Source organism: Myotis nattereri, assembly GCF_964212035.1.
Source record: "Myotis nattereri genome assembly, chromosome: 7".
In the NCBI taxonomy this organism is placed as follows: Eukaryota; Metazoa; Chordata; class Mammalia; order Chiroptera; family Vespertilionidae; genus Myotis; species Myotis nattereri.
In genome coordinates, this window is record NC_138082.1 from 86,896,100 (window position 1) to 86,919,370 (window position 23,271).

Genomic DNA, 23,271 nt, shown 5'->3' on the forward strand with positions numbered 1-23,271 from the left:
CTTGCTACTAGAGGAAGCAACTTACTTCTAGTTCTTACTGAAAGATCATCCTGGGCCTTGACTTCTGCTCATTTCAGCTATAAAAGGCTCCAACACTTTCTAGTCTGCAACCTCAGATCTCCTATAGTCTCGATACTTAAAATTACTTACCGAGTAAGGAACTTTCCGTACCACATATTTGAAAAGTGAAATTTGAAGAGTAAGCCTCTCCTTGCTTTTAATCAAACTCAAACATCCTCACTCACCTGCACTGCAGGTACGTCGTCAAAGGCTTTAATAAAATCCTCTTCATCAACAGCGCCAGCTCCTTCTTTTGGAGCTATAAAAAATTTATTTTAAAGTGTAAATTAAGTGCATTGGAAGAATCTGAATAAATACAATAAACGTTATATTTTGGTAGATTTGTAATCATTTCTTTAAAGCTTAATAAAAATATAAAGTGTGATTCCACAATATTTTACTGATTTTTTTTTAAATATGTTTTTATTGATTTTAGAGGGGAAGGAAGAGGGAGAGATAGAAACATCAATAATGAGAATCATTGATCAGCTGCCTCCTACACACACTCTATTGGGGATCGAGCCTGCAACCTCGCATGTGCCCTGATTGGGAATCAAACTGTGACCTCCTGGTTCATGGGTCAATACACAACCAATTAAAATAAGTTCTAACGCATTTAATAGTTTCATTTCCACTTTAAATTAGCCTTAAAACATTTTCATTTCCTTCGAACTCATGATAATTGTCAATTTTTCATTTATACATCAGTAGCAAGTTCCCCCTATAAAATTGTTGTAAGATGCTTTGTATACTTAAAAGTTAATTGCTGTCATTTAGAAGCATGTTTTTCTTTTTGCTATTAAGAACGCCACATATAAAATCTTATGATGCCGGGAGCCGGTCCATCCTTGCTGTTTCAAGGGACCTGGCATATATGGCATACTGTTCTTGATATGTTTGCTCACCTTCTTGGCACTGTGTTTTAGCCAAGGTCTCCTCTCTGAGAAAGGTTGTTTCCCCAGGTAGGGATTTTTCCCTGAAGTTAGGGAGGGAATAAAACCCCTCAACTAAGTGCCAGGCGGGTAATTAATCACTTTAACTACGAACAATCATGCTTAAGCTACATAATCTTTACTCCCTGCAATGGAGATAAGAAACGCCCTAACCTTTGTAATAGAGATTGATAGGATTGAATCAACTGGTATAAATACAGATGTAACAAGACAGCAAGAGACAGAGGGAGAGACAGAAATTGGCACAGAACCTACACAGAACGTTCTCTAGAGACAGAAGAACTTCACTGGAGAGAACATGGCAAAAGATCCTGGACTGAACCTGACTACAGAAATTGGCAAGAGAACCTGACTAGAACCTGGTGACTGAACCTGGCTGGAGAACCTGGACAGAACCTGGCTGGAGAACCTAGCGAGGGAACATGGCTACAGAGCCTGGCTGGAGAACCTGGAGAACCTAGCAAGAGAACATGGACACAGAACCTGGCTGGAGATCCTAAGCAGAACCCCTCTGGAGATCGAGACCAGAACGTGGCTGGAGATCCTGGCTAGGCTGATGATCAACTGAACGCTGTCTCCGGGTCATTCCTTCTTTGCCGACTCGGTCTACGCCTTTGGGGACCCCTGGACCCGCTGGGGTTGGACCCCGGCATTATGACATCTTACAGTTGTTGTTTTTCATACTAAAGATTTCAAAACTGGTGCCTGCAGTCATCCTTGTAACCCTCATTGATTCGCATTGGTCCCTGTGAGTGCTTCCCTAGAGCTTCTTACCAGACACCTCTCTGGTGGTTGGTGTCCTGCTAGAACCCGCACAGAAAAGGGGTGTCCTGCTGGAACCCGCACAGACAAGGGCTTTATGGACAACTCCTGGCAGCAGTACATGCATGCCAACCCCCGATGAACACTCACTCACACTGCATTTACAGGCCAACTATGGACAGGTGACAGTCACGCACTGAGCTGGGGTGCTCTGTGCCTGTTCTAGCACTAGGACTGGATCCCACTGAGCAGACAGGTCCGGAGTGCCTCCTCTGCATAAGGCACTGCCCCACGTACCCACGAAGGGAAGAGGACGCCAAGACCTAAGGAATCTGACAAGAAGGAGCCAACAAGGAACTTCATGGCCATGGTGCTAGGCAAAATGGGGAAGAGATGAGGTCAGGGCCGAAGGGGAGACAGGGCTGGTGTCTCTGCTAGTTACACAGCTGAGACTTTTGGAAGGAACGCCTGGGTGAAGGGTGGGAAGGAAATGAAGAGGTCTGATCATGCAGAACTTTCTGAAACCTTGTTTGTAGAATCGACACCACTCAAGAATAGATCAAGAAAAAGGAGTAGGAAGGCTGTTTGGCCATAAGAGGAATGAAGTACTGATACATGCTACAACACAGATGAACCTCAAAAACATGCTCAGTGAAAGAAGCCAGAGCAAAGATCTCATTTCTCCAAAAAGCCAGCATAGGTAAAGTCTCGGGAACAAAATGCAGACTGTGGTGGCCAGGGGCTGGGAGGAAGGGGAGCAATGGATAAAGAGTGTGGGGCTTTCTTTTGGGGTGAGGAAACTGTGTTGGAACTAGAAGTGGTAGGTGCACAATACTGTGAATATACTAAATGCCAATGAATTGTGACCTTTAAAATGGTTAATTTTATGCTATGTGAATTTAAGCTCAATAACAAAAATAAAAATTTTTAAATGCACTCCCCTAAAAAAGTTAGAGGTTCACGCTCTCCAAGCAGACAGAGCTGCTGGCAGAGGGCCTGCAGTGCAGCGCGCCACTCCAGTCCAGACTCCAGCACTCCAGGGCCAGTTCGGAGAGCAGCCAAGACCAGCAGGACGCAGCATGCGGGTGCTAACCCGGCTCCAGCTTTAACTCAGCACATCAGCAAACTCAAAAGCCCAATGCTAACAGGAGCACAGTCTAAAACCAGTAGCCACATAGTGTTTTAGAAGTAAAAAGTAGGAAATTTGCATATAAATGCACAATGTGACATCAAAATGAAAGTAGATAATAAGGACTCAAACTGTCCAAATTCGGGGGTGGGAGGAGGGATTTAGGGAGGAAGTCTTTGTAAATCAATTTTCAAGCCTCAAGGAACTAATCCCTCCTATTTACTTAATTTAATATCTATACTAATCTCACAAGGAATAATGCTACCTGGAGAAACAAAATACATTTTAAAGACAGAAGATACAATCTGACTTCCAGATAGTCTGTCTTGATAAATAAAAACAGGCTAAAAAGGCCCCATTTCAGACACCGCTAGATCCCAACAATCAACAAATGCTCTTCCTCTATCTCTTAGCTCTTCTTCCCTGGGTGTGGGCTTCATGCTCCTACAGCAGCGGTTCTCAACCTGTGGGTCGCGACCCCTTTCACCGGGATCGCCCAAGACCACCGGAAAACACATATAATTACATATTGTTTTTGTGATTAATCACTATGCTTTAATTATGTTCAATCTGTAACAACGAAAATACATCCTGCATATCAGATATTTACATTACGATTCATAACAGTAGCAAAATTATAATTATGAAGTAGCAACAAAAATAATTTTATGGTTGGGGGTCACCACAACATGAGGAACTGTATTAAAGGGTCGCGGCGTTAGGAAGGTTGAGAACCACTGTCCTACAGGCTCCGCTTACCAAAAGGTGGCAACACAGCATCTCAAATTTACATCCCTCCAACTCCTCACCACCGACAGCACCAGCACAGAAGTTAAAGAACGGCAGCAGAAACATATTGCAAGCGAGACTGCTTCACTTCTGAAGCACCCAGAGGCAAGTACCACGCACGTCTGGTTTCAAAAGCTTGCACAGCTGACCGCACAACGCCCCCCAGGGCTGGAATTACCTGAAGATTTAGACCCGAGAGTGGACGGTCCAAGCCGCCGGGTGGTCCCCGTTCCAGCGTTTCTCCGTGAGCTCGGTGGGGCTTTGGATGATGTAGAACTGGCAGAGGAAGGTCTGTTACCATCCACAGAATCTTCATCATCAAAATTTTTATCTGAAGAGTAAGCACAGAAATCACTGTTTTTTTGTTGTGTTTTCTAAGAACTTTTTTGCCTGAACTTCAAACATCTAGCCTTAGAGGTGAATAGCTTGCCTCCTCTTTTGGAATCGGAGTGCCTGTTCAGGGTCTGTCCAGGCCTCAGGTGAGTCCAGAATGCAGCCACACCATCCAGTTCACTCTCACTAATCTGGGACCCCTCCACCCACTTGGAAAATAGATAACACATAAAGAAGAAAGCAATCTCTCGTAAGGCCACCACTTAGAAACATTTTAGCATGTGTTTGACCGTTCGGTCATGCAGTTTTAAATAATAGCTGGCATCCCCTGCCGGCACGGCTCAGGGGTTGAGTGTTGACCTATGAACCAGGAGGTCCTGGCTGGATTCCCAGTCAGGGCACATGCCCAAGTTGTGGGCTCGATCCCCAGCGTGGGACGTGCAGGAGGCAGTCAATTGATTCTCTCTCATCATTGATGTTTCTATCTCTCTCTCCCTCTCCCTTCCTCTCTGAAATCAATAAAAATATACTTTTTTTAAAAAGCACTGAATAGACTGTCAAACCTCAGAGGGAAGGGGGTGGCGGATAAGAGATCAACCAAGGACTTTTATGTATGCCTATAAGCATAAGCAATGGACATAGACAGTAGGGGGGTGAGGGCATGTGCTGGGAGAGCGGGGGTGGCCGGAGAGAGGTCAATGGGGGAAAAGGGAGACATATGTAATACTTTCAACAATAAAGAATTTAAATTTAAAAAAAAAACATAAAAATAAAAGCATATAATCCCACTACGGAACCTTTCTCAAAGAACAAAATTAATACATGTATAAACATAATTAAATAGCTCAAATATTACAAGACAATAAAATGAGAATAAAAGGCTTCTCTCCCACTCCACTACTAGCTTCCAGGCTTTTGTTTTTAATTTTCTATTTTGGAATAGTGCCCGAGTGACAGACAGTTGTGAAGACAGCACAGAGTTCCCATTTACCCCACGCACAGTCTCCCTACTATTAGCATCTAACATTAGCCGTGCACTTTTGGTACGTTATTATTAACTAAAATCCATCGTTTATTCAGAGTTCCTTCCTTTTCTCCTACTGTCCTTTATCTGTTCCAGATCCCACTAAGGATACCAAGCGACACGCAGTCATCACACCTCCCTAGGGGCCTCCAGGTGTGAGTCCTCAGACTTCCTTGACAGCTTCCAGGAGCACTGGTAGGAGCGTTCACAGATATCCTTCAATCTGCAAATATTTACCTGATTTTTCCTTCATGGTTAGATGGAGTTTATGGGTTTGGGGAAGGAAAAGTACAAGATAAAATGCCACTCACATCTCATCACATCACATCACATCACATCAAGAGAACATGCCATCAACTAGCCTCCTGACATGGGCCTCGGTCCCCTAAGGGAGTGTGTGTCCGGCTGGCCGCACTGCCCTCTGGAGAAGCCGCTGTGCTCATCACACACAGCATGGGAGCTATGCTCTCCTCTCCTAGGCTGGAGAGCTATAAAGCTGATCGGGAGTAACTCCGCGTGGGAGAGTTGTCTGTCTCCCTTGCTTACTGGTATGGACTCACCACTACAGAGTTTATACTTTGGGTAATAAGCCAATACTACTTTGTTTCATTGCTCAACTTGTTCCGGCTCTGACCACTGAGAATCTTTCAGTTGAGGCCTGTGTCCCTCAGACACCCCATGACTGCCTTTTGTTCTGTCTTGCTTGAGCAGGTCCTTACTTTTTGGCATAAGATGTACCAGGCTCACTGGGTATGTTCCCTGCTCCAGCCCTAAAATCAGCCATTTCCCCATGAAGTCCTGTTGCTGTCGGAAACCCAGATCTGGGCTTATTACACACATGATTCTGCTTCTGTTTTTCTTTAGAGAGCTTTCCATATCTAAACAAAAACATCAATTATATCGCTTTAAACACCCAGCCCAGCTTGTCACCTCCCATTAGACCATGTAAAGGTGCCACAGTGGATGGTGTCCTGTATTTATGGGCAGGTCTCAGCCAGGCTAGCTACATGCGCCCTCTCATTTACCCCCCACAGTGGCGCAGGAATTACTATCCCCAACTTGTGCGGGAAAAAACCAAAGCTGAGACACAAGCTATCAGAGCAGGCCACACCACTCCTGCAGCCACAGTGTGGGGGATTCCAGGCTGCCCTGACGTCACCTGCCCACTTACATCCACCCTCTAAGCACAAAAGCCACTTACAAGTACTGGTGACATTTTTGGATGATTTACACCAGTCTGCACCAAACTGAGAACTGTAAGGACAAACTTGTAATTAATCTTAGAGTTAAATTTAGTTCACTTTAAGGACTATCTTTTATTCCAAATTACATCTTTCTTATTTTTTATTGGTGTTAATAGTCCTTGTTTTATGAAAGAACAAGAGATAGGTGGGATTTTGTTTGGTTGTTGTTGTTATATTTAGTAAAATTAAAGTTGGTCACCCTGTAGCAATCTCCCCCCCTCGCCCCCCGCCCCCCCCTGCCCCCTCCCCCGCCCCCGCACACACACACTCTCTGTTTTAAAAATTCAGCTCAGAAGTAAATGGCCTACAACAAAAACCTCAGTTTCTGAGAAAGCACACAAGGCCCCTGTTCATCTGCCCCTGCAGCATTACACCAAACAGATTTTGAAAACAAACTCGTCAGGTTTATAACACAATTTCCTCTCCCAGACTGCCTCCCTGGAAGCCCCTATCAACTGGCAAACAACTGATTAGGAAAACCACACTTCAAAGTGTCTAAAACTTGGTTATAGAGTACTAGTGCCTGTTTAATAATACAGTAGGGCCTTGACTTACGAGTTTAATTCGTTCCGTGACGGAGCTCGTAACTCAAATTACTCGTATGTCAAATCAAAAAGTGAACCAGTGAGACGTGATGCTGGGCTGATGCTGTGGCGTTCACTGTGACGTTTGCTGCGCCAACTAGCGGTGGGGTATCTGAAGCTGGCTCGTAACCCGAACTTTAGCTTGCAAATCAAAGCAAAAAATCGGCCAAGAGACAGCTCGTATCTCGAAAAACTCGTTAGTCGGGACACTCGTAAGTCAAGGCCCCACTGTATCTCTTTGAATGCTTTCATTTCTTAATTATTCCCCAAGGCAGCGACTGAAAATGGTACAACGTCAGAAACAAAGACGCGCTGTATCCCAGCAGCAGACAGTGCTTCCTACGGGTTTTGCTGGAAGGACTAAGACCTGAAAGGACTAAGACGACACGGTCCGGCCCGCTCTGTCCAGCACCAGCACAAGTAGAGAAAACCTGAAGCCTTCCGTACCCACGTTTAAAAGCTGCCCTGCCTACTCCTCAGGGGCTGCTGTGCTGATCATAAAACAAAGACAAACAAAAGGCATTCAGGAAAGTGCTCTGAAAATACTAAAATACTCTCCACTCAACTGTGGCAGAATCGTAGGTATTGTATTCTGCAGACGGCTAATGGTCTTTGTTAATCACGGCTTCATAGAGGAAAATTCAAATATGCCACAACCACAAAAATCAGCTTTTAAGCCTTATTTCCTACTACATTTGCAGCCACTTAAGGTAAAAGTTACCAATGCTTCTAGGCTTGCATTTCAAGGACACAATTTGAAGGAATTATCAAGTGAAAAAGTCTTCGTTTTAAATTCAGATCTACAGGCTCTCTCCATGGCTTTTAATACATTAGTTGACTTTCATAATTATTTTGCCCTGTCGTTTAAAAAATAATAACAAATACAACAACTTAAGACAAATGCTATAAGCAACACACTGTCAAATTGTCAAGTGAAGGGCTCTGAAAGAGGCCACTCCAGACAGGAGTGATTTAACCCTCCAGCCAGGTGTTGATTTCCCACAGCAGCTTAACCTGAATACAGAATAATGTCATGAGGGAGGAAATGAAAAGAAATACCACCACTCTATGCTTTAAATCTCCAGTGTGAAAACACAACTAAGAAGCAGAAATGCTTATCTTCCAATATGACCACTTTCTATAAACTGAACCAAATTTAGTGTAAGAAGATAAATACACACCTTCACAATCCCCTACAAAATAAACACAGCAAATTTACTCAGCACAGTACCTGTATAGTGGCAGAGTCTCTGTTGTTACATCTTGTTTCCGTTGCCGGGTATGGCAATATCCTTCAGAGACAACAAATTCAAAGCCTGCCAGGAGGGCCATCCCAGAGGAAAGCAAGACAGCGGAGCAGGTGTCCCCATCACACCAAGCCCACTCTCCTTCAAACGCAAACCTGGTGCGCAGGGAGTCCTTCCAACGCGGCAAGGCATAGGTAAGCCCTCCCTGTGAAGACTGAAGACTACTCAACAAGGTTTTCTGAAAACAATACTTCTTTAGTAGTTTTTCGGTTCCACTTGTGCATTTTTAAAATGCAAGTCTTTAAAAGGGAAGGGAAAATTGTACAAACTGATTCTCAAGAAGAAAGGCAGCACCCGTCACTGCGGTAATTCCCTGTGTCTCCCTCTACCCACAGCTAAAACCCTGGCATTTCTAGCCACTAGATTCCTTTCAGGACAGCTTATTCCTACTGACAAATGTGCTGCAAGTGTAAAGTAACTCCACATACCGCGAGTACAAGAGCAGAAAGAAATTAAAAGTACGTGGAACCCAGAGGCTGAGGAAAACTCAGCAATCTGGATTTACTGTATCTACTTCCTCTCTGGTCCTCAAAGGTTAACGTGAACGTATCTGTAGGTCTCACAGTTTTCCCTGCCTAAATGCAAATGTTCATGGCAATTATTTTCCTAAGTTTCAGCCACAATATTTAAAATCTTAAATATCTGCATATTGAATTTATTTCCTAAACAGCAAAATTTCAGAATGTATTAGAAGAGCCCACCTTTCCCAGTAGCCATGTTTGTCAGGGGTCTCGGTACAAACACAAACAGTGCTCTGAAAGCTGTGTCTACCCACAGCAACTTGCACCAGCAGCTCCCACCCACGGCCTTCTGCAGTGTGATCTGCACCACGGACAACTGCACCCTATTCCAAAATAAAAGCCTGGACTATATATAACAGTGGTTTTTTTTAAAGGGGTGGGGAGGAGGTAAACCTTTTCATCTGACTTTACTCATGTAAGGCAGCCTTCTTTAAAACTAGTTTTAAAAAAAATTTAACGAACTGTCTGACTTTTCCTCTTGAAAACAGAGAAGAACATTACAAACATAAACCTTAAATAAGAACAATGTCAAAAAGCAATCTTATTTCCACACAGAAGAGAAAACAAACTGTCAGCTGTAGCTTAAGCTGGTCTCAGAAACTGTCACCTCCCGGCTGTTTTAGGTGGTCTTCCGAGCACAGCACACTTGCCAGCTTTCTACCAGCTTATCCCTGAGCCTGTGACCATGGGAACACTTTCCTAAGACACTGAACCGGAATCCCACACCTTGGGACATGCAGAGTCCAATAGACAAGCATGGGAGGGCCTGGGAACCCTAGCAGCATTGTTTTTAAATATACGTTTTTATTTCAGAGAGGAAGGGAGAGGGAGAGGGAGAGAGACAGAAACATCAATGATGAGAGTCACCGATCAGCTGCCTCCTGCACACCCCTTACTGGGGATCGAGCCCGCAACCTGGGCATGTGCCCTGGGCCTGAATCCAACCCGGGACCCTTCAGTCCGCAGGCCAATGCTCTAGCCACTAACCCAAACCGGCTGGCATCAGCATTGTTTTAAAGACTATGCAAAATAATGAAAGCTTGGCTTTTTAATAAAACAATAGGCAATAAATTCACTTTTAAGTGAATGGTCTTGTGGATGAAAAAGGGGCCATATACTAAACATGACAAGCTCAGGGGAGGCCTGCATGACAGCCTTACAAACTCAGAGACCACAAGTAGCCATATGAGATGGTCTGGAATTCAAACTTCCTAATGAAAAGCAAGTCATGGTGAGTAGTACTATCCTAGGCTGGCATCTTCTTTGACAAAGGTCAATCTTTAACTTAACTGACCCTGTCAACTGTCTTTTTGCAGCAAAGATAACATACCTTTGGAATGCCTGAGAAATCCCTTTTTCCAGACTCCTCAGAGCACAAATCTCCCACCAAAGCACCAGACCACAGAACCCTCATTGTTATCTTGTTCCCCCAATACCATCTCTATGTGCTATACTGTTAACTATCCTATACCTATCAATGCAAAAGAAGTGTCTCTCTTTATTTCACTTTGTATCTAATCCCCACTTTCCTTTCTCCCACCCCCCTAACTCTACCACCAATGAAGATCGTGTCTTTCTCCTTGATTCTGATGTACAAAATAAGGTGCATTCTCTGGAGCATTTTCTCATTCTGCTGAGATTTTGCTCCCCAGCAACTGTCATCAGTTTGGCTTAAATAAAATCATAAAAATTCTTATGGGTTTGGATGTTCCTTATGTTGACACTTAGTCGTAGCTACACTGGGCAACAATTCAGATCTTACCTAACAATTAATCATTGGTCTATTTGTTATCAGACTTGCACAAGTATTTCTCATTTCCAACAACTTAAAAAGATATGTAGCCCTAACCGGTTTGGCTCAGTGGATAGAGCATTGGCCTGCAGACTCAAGGGTCCCGGGTTCAATTCTGGTCAAGGGCATGTACCTGGGTTGCGGGCACATCCCTAGTGGGGGATGTGCAGGAGGCGGCTGATCGATGTTTCTCTCTTATTGATGTTTCTAACTCTCTATCCTTCTCCCTTCCTCTCTGTAAAAAAATCAATAAAATATATTTTTTTTTAAAAAAGATATGTAACATTTTTCAAATTATAAAAATTTTCAGTAAAAAAACATTAGGTAGGATGCATTTGGCAGTAAAAGGATAAACTAGATACATTCATGTACAAAGACCAATTGATTATCTTTTATCTAGTTTATAGTTTTGTTGGCAAATAAATATTTTGTCTTTTTCTTTGGCTTTCTAGCTGTAGGACTTCCATTCAGCCAGATTTCAGGCGGTTCTGAATGATGAAATGTTCATGGATTTACCAGTATGATATTTTCATTCTTCCCTCATAAACATGTTAGCTTTGCTTATGAAACTCAAGAACATGAACATATTTAACCAAATTCATGATGGGCCTCGCTTCAGTCAAATCCAATTAAAGATCAGGAGTGGCTGCGGATGAAGGACACTAACCAGTCTTTAATAACTGGCTCTTCCATGCTGAAAACCAAGTTCCCCGTGAACATACACATATCTGAATGATTGAAAGAACAAAAGCTTAAATAGAAAATAATTTGCTTTCAAAACCCAAGGAAAGAAAAACTGTAATTTTTGCTTCAAGGAGTTTGCTAATTATCTAGACATGGAAAAAAAGAGAAACATCTATAACACAATGTATTTTATACTCCCATATTCTTGCCAGTCAAAGCTAAAAGATCTTAGGGGTAACCTAGCAACACGAAAAGAACCATTCGAGTATGAAGTATTCTATTACAGACAGGACTAATTGCTACTCAGCTGTTTTTTACTTGTTGATTTAGTCACAATTCTTACACTTTATATAAATATGACCAAATTACACATCTTAGAAAGCAATTTGAATATGTCAAGAAATACAACCAAGGATGAAACTCATTTCTTCCCTAAGAGTATTGCTATTACATTAATAGTTTCTTTCAACTTAGCTCAAATCCAGGGCTTTTGCTACCTAATCAGAAAAGCATTATTATTGGAGAACTGAGATGGCAGCGTAGGTAAATGCCAGTACTCGCTGCCTCTTTCAACCACATCAAAATTACAACTAACATACAGAAAAACCATCATTCATAACCGCCTGAAATCTGGCTGAATGGAAGTCCTACAACTAGAAAGGTCAAGAAGAAAGCTCACTGAGACTGGTAGGAGGGGCGGAGGCGTGGAACAGGCTGGTCCAACACCCATGTGTGGCATGTTTTTTGTTGTTTTGTTAAATATATTTTATTTATTTCAGAGAGGAAGGGAGAGAAGTGAGAGAAACATCAATGATGAGAGAGAATCGTTGATGGGCTGCCTCCTGCACACCACACACTGGGGATCGAGCCCACAACCCAAGCATGTGCCCCTGACCGGAATCAAACCTGGGACCCTTCAGTCCGCAGGTTGATACTCTATCCACTGAACCAAACTGGCTAGGGCTTTTTTTTTTAATTTCAGAGAGGAAGAGAGAGGGCGAGAAATATCAACGATGAGAGAGAATCACTGATGGGATGCGTGGCATGTTTTTAATCAGAAGGGATATCTCCCCTGCCAAAGCCTCCCATAAGGAACAAGGGGTTCCCAGCCCAACACCAGACCCCTAGCCCAGGGTTCCAGATCTGGGAAGAGAAGTCCACGTATCTTCAGGCTGTAAAAACCAGCCAGATTATAGTTGAGTGACAATGGAGGCTGTTGGAGTCCCAGGTACTCCTCTTAAAAGCCACTCTACCAATTCCAGGAACCATAACAGCTCTACCCAAAACAAAAACAAGGAAGCAGTCAAAATGCAGAGACAAAGAAACACATCACAAATGAAAGAATGAAAGAAATCTCCAGAAAGAGAAATAAATGAAATGGAAGCAAGCAAACTACTGGATACAGAGTTCAAAACAATGGTATAAGGCAGTGATGGCAAACTTTTTTGAGCTCGGCGTGTCAGCATTTTGAAAAACCCTAACTTAACTCTGGTGCTGTGTCACATATAAAAAATTTTTGATCTTTGCAACCATAGTAAAAAAAAGACTTATTTTTTCTATATTTATTTTATATATTTAAATGCCATTTAACAAAGAAAAATCAACCAAAAAAATGAGTTCGCGTGTCACCTCTGACACGCGTGTCATAGGTTCGCCATCACTGGTATAAGGTTGCTCAAGAATCTTAATGATAATTTCAAACACATGAAAAAGGACTGGTAAAAATGAAGGATACACTAACTGAAATGAAGAATAATTTACAGAGAATCAACAGTAGAGTAGATGAAGTCAAGAATCAAATAAATGATTTGGAATATAAGGAAGCAAAAATCACCCAATCAGAACAGCAACAAGAAAAAAGAATCCAAAAAAATGAGGACAGGGTAGGGAGCTTCTGAGACAACTTCAAGCGTTCCAACATTCACATCATGGGGTTTCGGAAGGAGAACAGAGAGAGCAAGAAATTGAAAATACACTGAAAAAATAATGACAGAAACCTTCCCTATTGGTGAAGGAAGACATACAAGTTCAGAAAGCACACAGTCCCAAAGAAGAGGAATCCAAACAGGCCCGCATCAAGATACATCATAATTAAAGTTCAAAAGGTTAAAGACAGAAAGAATCTTAAAAGCAGCAAGAGAGAAGCCGTTACCTACCAGGGGAGCTCCCTTAAGATTTCCAGCTGATTTCTCAACAGAAACCTTGCAGGCCAGAGGGATTGGCAAGAAATATTCAAAGTGATGAAAAGCAAGGACCTATAACCAAGATTACTCTACCCAGCAAAGCTATCATTTAGAATCAACGGACAGCTAAATAGCTTCCCAGACTAAAGGAATTTATCACCATTAAATCAATATCATATGAATGTTAAAGGGTCTTCTTTAAGAAGAATATAAAAAATATGAACAGTAGAATGGTAATAAATACATATCTATCAACAATTAAATCTAAAAAATAAAATAAACAAACAAGCAGGACCGAAACAGAATCACAGATACAGAGAACATTTTGACTGTTGCCAGATGGGAGGGGGGTTGTGGGATGGGTGAGAAAGATGAAGGGATCGAGAAGTACAAATTGGTTGTTACAGAATAGTCACAGGGATGTAAAGTACAGCATAAGGAACACTGTCAATAACAGTCTAATAACTCTGCATAGTGTCAGACAGGTGCAGGATTTATCAGGATGATCACGTATTAAGTATGTAATATCTAATTGCTGGGGTGTACGCCTGAGACTAATATAATAGTGTATGTCACCTGTGATTGAAAATAAAAAATTACTTTAGAAATAAAGGGAATTAGAAAATAAGAAATAAAAGGAATTAATAAAAGAATTTTTAGGACAGTTTAAGCATTTTATAAGAAACATGCTATCTAAAGACAAATTCTTTACTGATAATGGTAGGTACATAGCCGAGTGTAAGTCAAAAGGCCTGGATTGGGTTCTGGCTTTGCCCTTCCTTACATGGAGGAAATCACTCAAACTTCTTGACAATCTCAAGATATTCAAAATTTGAAAGTTCTGCTATGATTTCAGATCCCCAGCAATTCTGAAATAGCTATGATGCAATGAGGTATCCAGAGTATAAAAAAGTTCTTGTTCACAATTGTCCCTTTGATGACTTTATTTACACAGTAATTCACTCTTTTCTTTCCCTTCTGTAATCACAAGAATTACCCCTTGTCCTCAAATATCATTACAAGCTACAATAAACTGAATACAAATACTGGACAATGGGTCAGAACTCAAGTCTCAGTTATTATTTTATTTATTCAACCTACCACATGCCAGGGACTTTGTGAGGCATTAAGGATAAAGGAATAAAACAAAGTTCTTGCCCTCATGAATAAAAATGTTTTGTAGTGATATGCACTAAGAAGGTAAGTCAAGCAGGATGAAGGCAGAGAGAGTTCCCTTAGGAAACGGGGTGTGCTATTCCAGGCGGCCTTTGTAATGAAGTGATACTACAGCCACGATCTGCATGGAATGAGGAAGACAGCCCTGATGACACAGAGGGCACAAACGTTTCGAGCAGAAGGATTCGTAAGCACGGAGGCCCTAGAGCAGTGGTTCTCAACCTTCCCAATGCCGCGACCCTTTAATACAGTTCCTCATGTTGTGGTGACTCAACCATAAAATTATTTTCGTTGCTACTTCATAACTGTAATGTTGCTACTGTTATGAATCGTAATGTAAATATCTGATATGCAGGACGTATTTTCATTGTTCGCGACCCACAGAGAAGCTTAGGATGTTCAAAATCAGAAAGGCCAATGGGATGGCAGCCGAGAGAACTTTGGGGAAGAACAAAACAAGATGCCATCGGAATGGTGATCAGCACCAGACCACGCAGGGCCTGGAGGCCATGACGACCCACTGAACTGTCGTCTCTATGTGATGGGAAACGTCTGGAGGACTTTGAAGAGGGAATTGACATCGCTTAAGTTACATTCTAAAAGGATTACTCTGATTGCTGTGTGAAAATAAACTTTAGGTGCAGTGATAGACTAAAATTAAGAATACTGGTTAGGCTAACACAAGAGCTCAGGTAAATTACCATGACGGCTTTCACGAAGAGAAAAGTAGCTGCTCCAGTGAGAACCACTGGGACTCTAGGTGTATTTTTAAAAGTAAAGCCAACAGGAACAGCTGATGAACTCAAGGCAGGTTATGAAAGAATGTCAATGACACCTCCATAGCTTTTGGCTTCGGAAAGTGAGTAAATGGAAATTAAGTCTTAAGACCTAGAAACTCTTATCAAGACATTAAATTCAACTGCTCAGAAATAGCATAAGCATTGCTGACATAAAACTGACAAAGCAAAAACAAAATGACTGCTTTCTCTACTCACCATTTGCAGATTGTATCATATTTCCAGATTTTTGGACTTCATCAAATTTTGTAAAAATTAAATTCAACCTGTATGAATGAAAAAATATAAATTATTAACCATCACTGAAAAAACAGTAATACAAACCCACCTAATAACAAAGACAGTGACTATAACAATAAGAACATCAACAAGCACTTACTATCGGTCAAGCACTGACCTGAGGGCTCTAACTGGGAGATCTTGTTTAACCCTTGTAACAGCCTTATATGGGATTATTACCATCCCCATTTTACAGATCAGGAAATCAAGAACCCCACAGCTTGCATAGGTGACACAGTTGGGGTGGAGATTTCAGCCCTGAGATTAAGAATCCAGAGCTCATCCTCTCGGACATTATATTAAATTTATTGATCTATACAAAATGAATCTATGAAAAGCATATTTTTCTGCCTAAGCACAGACTGCTAATTACTTAGGATAAAGATTTGTAAAATGCTCTAAATATTACAAAGGCTTTTCTTTTTGGTGATTTATGCTTAATTTTAAAATGCTATAAATAATTTATCTACAAACATTGTAACTGGGTAATCTTCATCTTTTAAAAAAAGCAATATGACATTAATTTTTTATTAGTGGATCATTTTCACCTTGACATTTAAATTAAAGCAAAACTCAGTATTCTGAGTGACACCAAAAATTAGAGGAAAGTTGGGGGTGGGGGGGGGTCAAAAAAAAAGAGGCTTTCCCAAGCAAACACAGATACATTTGAATAAGTATAAAGGTTAAGATACCAAGGTAATGTACTTCTGCATTCAAACCTACGCCATCCATTTCAGGGACCTAATTTGAAATGTTAGCACTTTTCTTACAAACAATCCAGTCGCACAAGCTCTAATCATTCCAACCATGTGTGTCCTTTCTTTCCAACCAGAATGGAAATTCCTTGGGGTGAAGATGGGAACTATATTCTTTTCGTATTCTGTATACACCAAGTACTATGCCATGTAGGGGAGTGATACCACATGTGACAAAGCTGGTACCTAATGCTGTCCCCTGCCCTCACTTCAGAAAACTAGTTATTTCAATCATTTTGGTCTCAGTGCCTGAGTTCATTCACTGAATCCCGCAGAGTTAGCTAGATGCTGAATGTGGAAAGTTCCTAGCCTCTAGAGGTTCCTAACCTCTTCATTCTATTCTACTTAGAATTCTAAGTAACAGGGGAGCCAAAAATGCACATCAGCAGACAGAGGTAAAATGAAAGAGAGGAACTAGCCTGATGTACTTCTTCTCCCTTCCCATTCCATGGTCCGTATCAATAATCTTTTCAACCCATCTTTCCATCTAAGTCCAGCTATAGCCTCAGATCCCTTCTCAAACTGCGCTAGGCAGCCACTCACAATTAAGCACGGTTGGCATTTAAATTAAAAATCTAGCCCCACCAGTGTTGCTCAGTGGTTGAGCGTCAACCCAAGAACCAGGAAGTCAGGGTTTGATTCCCGGTCACAGCACATGCCACGTCATTAGTCTTGTACTGACTTGCTTGGTGTGCGCAATAGGAAATATTTTGCTTTCAGAGAACAAGAAAAATAGGTTTCTTTACATATTCCTGGGAAACTAGGAGGCCACACGTGTGTGCAAGGCTGGGTACCTGCCCAGGAAAGACCGAAGAAGGCACTGGCAGTAAAGGGGAAGGTGGAGATGCAGTCTGCCGGCCAGGAAACTGAAAGCATGCCGCAACACACACAGAGAGCCCTTCGGCAAAGGCTGAGAGATACACCGGCTGAAAACCTATTCAATCGTTAGCTGAACTCTAAGCCAGTGGTCGGCAAACTCATTAGTCAACAGAGCCAAATATCAACAGTACTTCTTCAAAATAGACTCCCCGAAGTTTCGATCGCACTGTACATGCGCGGACGCACGGGTATTTTGTGGAAGAGCCACACTCAAGGGGCCAAAGAGCCGCATGTGGCTCGCGAGCCGCAATTTGCCACCACGGCAGTCTAAGCTAACCAAGCAAAGACTTCAGTAGTCACACACAACTACAGAATACAGACTACAGAATCGGTTCAGGCAAGTCACTAAGTAAGCAATAAGCAACGAACACCATCAACAAGCCTGGGGAGGGAGAAGAAGGTGCTTTTCAGAGGCGCCACAACAAATAATTTGAAATGATGAATTTCAACAAAAAATTATGAGACATGTAAAGTAATAAGAAAATATAGCCCATACACAGGGAAAAAATCAATCAACAGAAACCATCTTTAATGGAAGCCCAGACGCTGGAATTAACCGAATGAAATCTACCATTATAAGTACGTTGTAAAGAACTAGAGCAGTGGTTCTCAACCTTCTGGCCCTTTAAGTACAGTTCCTCATGTTGTGACCCAACCATAAAATTATTTTCGTTGCTACTTCAGGACTGTAATGTTGCTACTGTTATGAATCGTAATGTAAATATCTGATATGCAGGATGGTCTTAGGCGACCCCTGTGAAAGGGTCGTTCGACAGGCAAAGGGGTCGCAACCCACAGGTTGAGAACCACTGAACTAGAGGAAAGTATAAGAGCAATGTCTCAACAAATAGATAATATTAATAAAGAGAGAGAAAACATAAGAAAGAAACAGGTAAAAATTCTAGAAATGAAAATTACAATAATTGCAAAAATTCACTAGGGACTCAGCAATGGGTTTGAGCTGCAGAAGGAAGAAGGAGCAAACTTAAACATGAGCCAACTGCAAATACCCTGTTTGAGAAACAAGAGAAAAACAACAACAGAGGGGGTGTAAAAAAAAAAAAAAAAAGAGCAGCAACTAAGAGATCATCTTCCTACAATACGAACATATACATAATGGAAATGCCAGCAGAGAAGAAAAAAAGGGACAGAAAGAATATGTAAAAAAATAATGACTATAAACTTTCCAAATTTAATATAAAATATTAACCCATACATTAAAGAAGAAGTTTTAACAAATTCCAAACAGGATAAAGTTAAAGAGAACCTAACCTGGATACATGATAAGCAAAATGTCAATAGAAAAGACAAATTCTTGAAAGCAACAGTACAGAAGCTGCTCATATACAAGGATCCTTAATAAAATTAGTAACTGCCTTCTCATAAAAAAAAACGGGGGGGCAGGCAGCAGTGGGATGACATATTCAAAGTCCTGAAATTAAAAATCTCCACCAAGAATTCTATAACCAACAAATTTACCCTTCAAAAATGAAGCAGTGCCCTAGCCTTTTTGGTTCAGTGGATAGAGTGTCAGCCTGCGGATCAAAGGGTCCCGGGTTCGATTCCAGTCAAGGGCATGTACCTTGGGGACAGTACCTTGGCTGCAAGCTCCTCCCCGGGCCGGGCTGGGCCCTGGTGAGGGCTCCTGCAGGAAGCAACCAATCAATGTGTTTCTCTCACATTCATGGTTCTCTCTCTGTCTTTCCCTCTCTCTTCCGCTCTCCCTAAAAAGTCAACAGAAAAATATCCTCTGGTGAGGATTAACAACAACAACAAAGAACAAAAAATAAAGAAGCAGCAGCCCTAGCTGGTTTGGCTCAGTGAATAAAGCATCGGCCTGCAGACTAAAGGGTCCTGGGTTCAATTCCAGTCAAAAGTGCATGCTGGGGTTGCGGACTCAATCCCCAGTAGGGTGTGTGCAGGAGGCAGCCAATCAATGATTCTCTCTCATCATTGATGTTTCTATCTCTCTCTCTTACTCTCTGAAATCAATAAAAATATATATATTTTTAAAATGAAGCTGACAGCATGGATGGACCTGGAGAGTATTATGCTAAGCAAAATAAAGCCAGTCAGAGAAAAACAAGTATCACATGATCTCACTCATATGTGGAATCTAAGAACAAAATACACTAACAAAAAAAAATAGGTCCAGAGAGATGGAAACATGGAACAGACTGTTGACTGTCAGGGGAAAGGGGGGTGAGGGAGATGGGAAGAGATTACCCTGAGAACATATATGCACAGCCCATGGACACAGACAATAGTGTGGTGAAGGTCTAGGGTGGGGCAGGAGCTGGGTGGAGGGGTCAAAAATGGGGAGATTGGGGGACATCTGTAAAGTGTCAACAATAAAAAACTAAAATAAAAAAGGATGAAATCAAAAGAGGAATTATAAAATACTTTGAGATGAATGAAAATGAAAATACAATATGCCCAAACTTATAGGATGCAGCTAAAGTAGAACTCTTTAAAGAAAAATTTATAGGCATAAATGTATCTTAAAACACAAGATTTCAAATCAATAACCTAACCTTCCCCTTAAAAATCTTGGTGGGGGTGGGGAGAGCAAAAGCAACCAAACAACAGGAAGAAATAATGACAATTAGAGCAGAAATATATAGAAAAGGGAAACAGAAAAACATTAGAGAAAATCAACAAACCAAAAGTTAGTTCTTGGAAAAGACCTTTAGCTAGAATGACCACAGAGAAAAGATTCAAACTACTGGAATTAAAAGATGAAAGAAGACATATTTCTAATTGTCCTTAGAAAAAAAGAAAAATTACAAGAGGGCAATATGAACTCTGTCAAAATTTAGATAACTTAGATAAAATTCCTAGATAGACACAAACTACCAAAATGGACTCAACAAGTAACAAAATCCTAATAGACCTATACCAAAAGACATTAATTATAGTAATCAAAACACATCCCCCTAAAGCAGCGGTTCTCAACCTATGGGTCGCGACCCCTTTGGGGTCAAACGACCCTTTCACAGGGGTCACCTAAGACCATCGGAAAACACATATATAATGACATATTGTTTTTGTGATTAATCACTATGCTTTAATTATGTTCAATTTGTAACAATGAAATTGGGGGTCACCACAACATGAGGAACTGGGCATGAGGACAGAACTGTGCCTGTCACATTCCCTGCAACGTCCTGAGGCTGACTCAGTGCCTGGTGCAAATTGTCGACATCCACTTAACCCAGAAAACCCAAGATACGCATCCCATGATAACAAAGTTGCTTCACAGTTGGGCTGGAATGAGATTGGACCCTGTTCTTCGCCTAGCTCCTGTTCTAAAAGGAAGGAAGGGTTAGGATGTCACCGCCTGTGACCATTTGGTACTTGGCGTATCTGGGACTGTCCCACCCTGGCGATAAGCCAGCTTGCATAGTTTCTGTATCAGCCAGCAGACGTGCTGCTCCAGACCTATGCCTGCATTCATGAATGAGCTGTGAAGAGCCAAGGTCAACAACTAGAGTTTCTGCCAGGAAGTCACACACATCACTCCAACTCACATTGGTAAAAGCCAGTCCTGGACCACTTCTACTAGTAACCTCAAGGAGGCAGGAAACTTCTCTCCGACCATGTGTCAGAGAAGGACAAACGGAGTATCTGTGACCAGACTACCCTCCATCTTTACTTTTAGACTTTGAGACAGTACAGAATTCCTGGGAGGAAAAAAGTTTATTACTGTCGTAATGCCCTCATGTAGGTTTCTGTGGATCTTGTTTGTAGAACTCAGGGTTTCTATTTCACCCCCTCCGTTCACCCCAGGCAGTGACTTCTTCACTGCAGTATTCCTACACACAGGGCAGAATGAAGCATTAGCAAATTTCAATAAATAATAGTTTAGTAAACAAAAAAAAAAAAACAAAACAAAAAAAAAAAAAAACATGAGGAACTGTACTAAAGGGTCGCGGCATTAGGAAGGTTAGGAACCACAGCCCTAAAGCAAAGGCCCAGATGGTGAACACTTGGTAAATTCTAATAAATGTTTAAACAAGAATTAATACCAATCCTTCACAAAGTCTTTTAAAATATAGATGAGGACAGGGGAAACTAGGTAGAGGAGGAGAGGATAATCAGCTTTCCTATAAATCTAGAACGGCTCTAAAAAATAGTCTGGCCCAGCCAGTGTAGAGCATTAACTGGCTCAAGTGGCAGAGCATTAACCCATGAACCAGGAGGTCACAGTTCGATTCCAGGTCAGGACACACGCCAGGAGCTGAAAGCGCCATCTCCAGTAGGGTCATCAGGGGTGCAGGAGGCAGCTGTTCAATGACTCTTTCTCATAACTGATGTTTCTATCTCTCCTTTCCTCTCTATGAAATCAATAAAAATATTTTTTAAAAAATAGTAAATAATTTTTAGGTAGGTAGATAAGTATAGATAGATACAGAGATACTGGTAAAGAAACTAGCCCAGATCCAAACACAAGGTTCCAAGTTGAAAGGCCCTCCAAGCAATGAAAATGGTCTCTATAAGACTCCTCGCCATAAAGTTTCAGACAAACTCTAGAGACAGAAAATCAAAGTTACCTACTTTGATAGACTGCAGAATCAGAATGACTTTGGACTTCTCAATAGAAAGAAACACTAAAAGCTGGAATACATGGACATTAGTTTTAACATTCTGGATGAAAATAACTTTCAACCTAGATTTCTAAACCCTGACAAACTACCAATATCAAAATAGAATAAAGATCTTCTCAGACTCAAAGAAAGTCTCCTCCACATCTTTTCTGAGAAAGCTAATGGAGGATATGCATAACTAAAATAAGAGAGAAAACCAAAAAAGACACGGTGCCCCCCCCCCCAAAAAAAAAAAACACACAAAAAACACCAGATGCTTCTGCAGAGAAAGGAGAAGTGAAGCCCCAACATGCTGGTAGAGCTGCCAGGAGGATACGTGAAATTGAGGCTGTGAAGGCAGAGAGGCAGCCCGGCAGACCGGACAGGCTCAAGGTCACGTCCACAACTGGCAGTACACAGACAGTCCTCAGGGTAAGATGTGGACACTATGCACATGATATGATTAATAACCCAGGACAAGCAAAAGGATGTGGGGGGGGAAAGGTAAAGTAATCATAATTCACCAAATATAGATAGTGCATGGCATACTTAACTATAATATAAACTAAATGTTCTAATCAAAATTAAAACATGACTATATTTGGTGGGTGTGGAGATGGCAGCTATACATGAGGGAGGTTAGAAAGAAAGAGCTGAAATTTACCCTCCATGATGCAAAGTAAAGTTCTTGTGACAAAAAACCTAAGGTTTAGCAGTACATGCACAGTATTTGGAGACAGAGCAATAGGTACAAAAGCAGCCATAAGCCAGGTGACAGCGTCTGCCTCTGCAGAAAAATGGCAGAGGGGCAAGGACCTGCCTTTCTTCCATCTCTTATCCACCTCGTCAGCTCTCTCTGCATACATCACTGGCAGAACAAACTTAGAAATGAGAGCAGACATTGCCGAGCACATCTCTCATCCTGCTCTTGCCATGGGCACTAAAAGCTTTAGCAAGTGCAAGCAAATTTACAACGAGAAAGTTTCCATTTTTTCCCTTAACTATACAGTCAGTAGGTAATAATGTCTAGTGAATGTCCATAAATTTTTAAATAGATTGAAATAGCAAACCAAACATTATGAGAACTATTCAAAACTGCAGGGTCACAGTAAGTTTACCACATGGCCACAATGCATCAGATGGCATGCGTCGGCTCCCTCTATAAATTAAAGTTTCTCCAGGTTTAAAGCAGCTGCTGTTCAGGCAATTGGTTCCCAAATGATGGTACCAGAGACAAACTTAACACCAGTCTTTTACCTATAGCTTCCAAACTAAATATACCACAGATACAAATATCGCCTGGCATATCCACCAGGACAGGGAATGCCATAGCGTGCTGAAAGCACGTGTCTATGAAAGTAAGCCACAGGAGTGACAGAGGGTGCCCAGCGTGCCACACAAATATCACGCAACCATATGGCATGCCACACTGGA

At 41.6% G+C, this 23,271-nt stretch overlaps 1 protein-coding gene across 1 annotated transcript in view; it reads right to left on the reverse strand.

The window, feature by feature from the left end:
* Nucleotides 1–23,271, reverse strand: part of CLASP1 (cytoplasmic linker associated protein 1) — a 273,563-nt gene that overhangs the window by 143,809 nt on the left and 106,483 nt on the right. Inside the window, exons 8-10 of the mRNA XM_081096080.1 lie at nt 15,537–15,604; nt 3,872–4,024; nt 246–319 (exon numbers count right to left, since the gene is read on the reverse strand). Of these exons, the coding sequence (XP_080952206.1) occupies nt 246–319; nt 3,872–4,024; nt 15,537–15,604 (295 nt within the window). The remainder of the gene's footprint in view (nt 1–245; nt 320–3,871; nt 4,025–15,536; nt 15,605–23,271) is intronic.